This window comes from Priapulus caudatus, unplaced genomic scaffold (genome assembly GCF_000485595.1).
Source record: "Priapulus caudatus unplaced genomic scaffold, Priapulus_caudatus-5.0.1 Scaffold425, whole genome shotgun sequence".
Classification (NCBI taxonomy): Eukaryota; Metazoa; Priapulida; class Priapulimorpha; order Priapulimorphida; family Priapulidae; genus Priapulus; species Priapulus caudatus.
In genome coordinates, this window is record NW_014577486.1 from 342,229 (window position 1) to 347,019 (window position 4,791).

The 4,791-nt window shown below is 51.1% G+C and overlaps 2 protein-coding genes across 2 annotated transcripts in view; both read right to left on the reverse strand.

Annotated features, from left to right (window-relative positions):
- Window positions 1-1,032: 1,032 nt before the first annotated feature.
- LOC106810274 lies at window positions 1,033-2,307 on the reverse strand. The gene has a single exon (XM_014813567.1). It carries the CDS (start codon window positions 1,918-1,920, stop codon window positions 1,105-1,107), a length of 816 nt encoding a protein of 271 aa, XP_014669053.1. The 5' UTR covers window positions 1,921-2,307; the 3' UTR covers window positions 1,033-1,104.
- Window positions 2,308-2,855: 548 nt separating this feature from the next.
- LOC106810270 (SLIT-ROBO Rho GTPase-activating protein 1-like) overlaps window positions 2,856-4,791 on the reverse strand; it is a 72,800-nt gene continuing 70,864 nt past the window's right edge. The window contains exons 14-16 of the mRNA XM_014813563.1: window positions 4,179-4,288; window positions 3,694-3,811; window positions 2,856-2,906 (exon numbers count right to left, since the gene is read on the reverse strand). Of these exons, the coding sequence (XP_014669049.1) occupies window positions 2,856-2,906; window positions 3,694-3,811; window positions 4,179-4,288 (279 nt within the window). The remainder of the gene's footprint in view (window positions 2,907-3,693; window positions 3,812-4,178; window positions 4,289-4,791) is intronic.

Here is a 4,791-nt window from a genome sequence, read left to right on the forward strand (position 1 = left end):
GAGAGAGAGAGAGAGAGAGAGAGAGAGAGAGAGAGAGAAAAAGAAAACAGCAGTCAATAAAGAGGTCGGCGTGGTCTGTCGGGGCATTGCTCAGGCAGATAAAAGCGGCTAATGTGGCGAAATTCTTCTACCGGTCGCGGCGTGTCCGCGTATGCGTGTCACTGTGCGCACAGCTATGTTACTTAGCACACAGCGGGCGCACGTGTGCGTGTCACTTGTAACACTAATCTTCTACTTAGTAACGGTTTAGAAAACACTAGACCTGGTCTATTGTGCCTATTAGTCGGCTGTCACGTCTATAGCACCATTTTGTTAGTGTTATTCATACGAGAACCATAGCGTGTTAGTGTATAAACTGGAACGCGGATGAATTACGGCAACAATATGTAGAAACGTGAGAACGGAGCCGCAATCCCCAAGGGAGGCAATATGGGAGGGGCGTCTGCCCCACTTAAATTTACCATTTTATATTTTAGAGAAAAATAAGTAAATTGTAGATTTTAGAGAAAGATATAATAATGCATAATAATTGTAAATAACCGCAGCAATGAGTGATAAAACGTGTGTAAAACGCATGAATGTAATTAATAAATAATAGAAAAGAATGATATTCCTTCAAGCTAATTTTATATACATGCGGCTGTTTTCTTAAAACCGCAGAAGCTACATGTTTAGAACCAACCCTCATAACTCTGTTAGGTCTCGAAATTTTGCCCCACCCTAACTAGAGTTTGCCTAGGCTCTGGTGTTAACAAAAGTCCGTAACGAGAGAAGGGTAATAGGATTAGTCTTAAGGGTTATGGTAAGAAATTAGGGTAGGGATAGAGCTAGGGTCGGGATTAGGGTTATGGCTCGGGTTACGGCTAGGATTAGGATTAGAGTTAGCAGTAAGATTAGGGATAGGGCTAGGGTTAGGGTTAGGGGTAGGGCTAATGTTAGGGCTATGGTTAGGGCTATGGCTAGGGTCAGAGTCAGGGCTAGGGCTAGGGTTAAGGCTAGGGCTGGGGCTAGGGCTAGGGCTAGGAATAGAGTTTGGATAAGGCAAAGATATAAGATATGAGATAAGCCTATGTACGCAAATCAACGTAAACGTCGACATCGTTCTTACTTCGGCACTGCGGGATAGTTGTAGTCCGGCCGCTCGTAGTTGACGACTGGCGACACCGCACCGCTTATCCACTCGTCGATCAATCCGCACTCAAAGTAGGGCGGAGTGAAGCTGCTAGGTTTCGTCTCCGGCGGCCCGTACACCTGCATGTGGTCCTTCGGATGAAACAGCTTTTCGATGATGATCTGGTAGGGCAGCGGCGGCTGCATCGCGCGCGGCAACCACTTGCTGTACCAGGGTTTCGCCCACGAGTACCGGTCACCGTCCGTGTAGGCGCTGCCGGCGCCACTCCCGGCAACCGCGTCGTCTTCGACGACGATGAGATGTTCGCCGGCACGCGGCGCGCGCGCGTACGGAAGGTAGTCCGTCACGTGAGGGCGCTGCGCTGAGGCGCTCTTGTACCAGTTCGGAAAGAAGCTCTTGCGGTCGAAGACGACGCTGCTTCCGCTGATGACGTCACCGTAAGCGGCGACGTCGGCGACGGCCGAGTAGTAGTAGTAGAGGAAGCCGGGTTCGTCTGCGGTCGCGTTCATGTGTTGCAGGATGAAGCTGAAGAAGAAGGCACGGTTGTGCGCCAGCGTGGACGCCTCGCTGAGCGCGAGCTGCGGCGACTGCCCGGATGATCCGGGGACTCCCGTGACGAAGTTCTCCTCCAGTAGGAGGCGCTGCTCGTCGCCGGCGAGCACGGCGCGACAACTGTCGGCCGACACGCTCTGCAGCTTCGTTACGGCATCGTCGAACGCGTCACCGTTGGCACGGCCCGTCGTCGCAATCACAACGACCAGCAGCAGCACGAACGCTCGCAGCGCCATATCGTCTCCTTGATGGATGCGCAATCGGATAATGGGTTCTGTCGGCTGATGTTGCCTCCCTATGAGTTTAACCCCGTTCTCTGCTGCTACCGCCTTGCTATTGTAACACCTTCTCTGCTGCTACCGCCCCACGCGTGTAACAACCTTCTCTGCTGCTACCGCCCCACTACGAATGTAACACCCGCCTCTGCTGCTCCGCTGTTGTCGCTGGGGGGCGTGGACGTCGCGTGCGATCACCGCAGACGATATTCCTCCGTAACGATTCCTCCGTAACGACAACGATGCGATCGGTGGGTCGTCTCCCGGAGCCTTTCTGCCGCGAGACAGGCTACGGAGAGAAGGCGGGCCCTGGCGGATTCTGAAAGAAAGGCAACGAGTCGTCGCAGATTAAAAGAGTTTCTAAACAAATCGCAAAAAACAACGTTTTCGCCACTCTCCGTGACTGATTGTGACACCAGTGACACACAAAGGCGGGAATTGTGTGTCCACGATTGCGTGCGATAGTCGTGCTACGATGCGGAGTCACGCGGGTTTGACCTAGCTGGCACAGATATGCTAGCTGACAGGCCGGAGACAGATAGCTTTCGCACCCGGTTCATTCAGCTCCCTCTCCTTCTCTCTCTCTCAGTGCGCGCGTGCGTGCAATATATCATTGCGGTCAAGCTGACCGCGATACCGTTAGACAAGAATAGCAACGATGATATTTTTTTATTTCATCTCTAATGCGAAATCCAACTGGCAGCAAATGCAATTTACTCTCGACATAATACTCTATCTCAGCATCGCGCCCTTGACCGGAATGCCTTTAAATGCAGTTTGCGTGCATCGCTAGCTCGCGAGAGAATAGCACTCTAGTTTAAATCGTGTTATTTGCGATATCTTGCGGTATGATATCACCGTTTCGCACCCACTTCGTACGGGGATGAAATTACATCCTAATCGCCGTAGCGATGCTGATCGTTATCGCAATCGATAAAGTATGTCACCTGTAGGTAACGATAGGATAATTACGTGAAATTTACGCATCGCCCCCCGAAATAAACGCCGGCAGACGAACAAAGCAGCGAGTGAAATTTTGCGTGTTTCTCACGAGAGACAGAGACCTTGAGAGGAAACAAGACGATGTGTACGTGTGTTGCTTCAAGTGAGTGCATTTACTTGCTCGATCACTTACATTATATTATCCCGTTCATCATCACTATTCTTGGATTTTGTCCTTCATTCACTCGTTCACTCGTTTCGCTTGTTCTATTTGTTTGTTTGTTTGTTTGTTTGTTTGTTCGGTCTTTCGTTGACGCATTCGTTTTCTTTCGCTTATTTGTTGGCTCGCTCGCGTTTTCGTTTGTTTGTCCGAGCGTTTAATGCTGTTTTTCGTTCGCACATTCATTCAATCATGCGTCAGTTGCTCCATTGTTATACTGACACACGACCCCTACATATACACCACTCTTCCCCAACCTACACTACTTTTCCTCCCCTCACCCCACTCCGCATATCTCCGTACACACCCCTCTCCGCACACGTCCGTCCATACACCGACGTGGGCGAGGGGTGGGAAGGGTGGGGATAGGGTGGGTGGACCTCGTGTACATACCCGTGTCGTAGGCTTACACTACTCCTTCCACCCACCCACCTCCGCCCCCTTTCCGCATCTCTCTGCACATCCGCACACGTCTGTACATCCACCGACGTGGGACGTGGGTGAGGGGTGGGTGAGGGGAGGGTGAGGGGTGGATGAGGGGAGGGGTGGGGGTGGCCCCCTCGTGTACGTACCTGTGTCGTGGGTTTACACTTGTCAGTGCCGGCGAACAGGTTCGTGGAGACGTTGCCCGGACATTGGTTGACATCGATGTTTGGTAGCGGTACGTCGATGTTCACGGCGCCCATGTACCTGTGTACGAAACGACAAACAGCACACCTGTAGGTACACGTACCTGTAGTACTTGTAGGTAACGACAGCGGTTTACACGTACGGCATGAGTCGATGTGTGAGGCCATCATCTACACGTACCTGTACATACATGTATCTATCACTTACCTGTAGCGGACGACAATGACACACCTGTAGCTAAGGTACACGTACGGCATGAGTCAATGTGTGAGGCCATCATCTACACGTACCTGTATATACATGTATCTATCACTTACCTGTAGAGGACGACAACGACACACCTGTAGGTAAGGTACACGTACGGCATGAGTCGACGCGTGAGGCCATCATCTACACGTACCTGTATATACATGTATCTATCACTTACCTGTAGAGGACGACAACGACACACCTGTAGGTGAGGTACACGTACGGCATGAGTCGATGTGTGAGGCCATCATCTACACGTACCTGTATATACATGTATCTATCACTTACCTGTAGAGGACGACAACGGCACACCTGTAGGTAAGGTACACGTACGGCATGAGTCGATGTGTGAGGCCATCATCTACACGTACCTGTACATGTATCTATCACTTACCTGTAGAGGACGACAACGGCACACCTGTAGGTAAGGTACACGTACGGCATGAGTCGATGTGTGAGGCCATCATCTACACGTACCTGTATATACATGTATCTATCACTTACCTGTAGAGACAGACAACGAACAAGCCACCGCTGTAGGTAAGGTACACGTAGCGGCATGAGTCGACAGCAGTGAGAGCCATGCATCCTAACACGTACCTGTATATACATGTATCTATCAACTTACCTGTAGAGGACGACAACGGCAAGTGGCACGCTGTAGGTAAAGGTAACACGTACGGCATGAGACGACGCGTTGAAGGGGACCAATCATACTACAGCGCGACGTAACTGCGCTGGCCACGCTCGAATGTAGTATGCACACAGACACACGCCCGCGCGCACACACA

Coding starts and splice junctions, on each gene's coding strand:
- LOC106810274 (XM_014813567.1), bottom strand. CDS start 1,920: ATGGCGCTGCGAGCGTTCGTGCTGCTGCTGGTCGTTGTGATTGCGACG.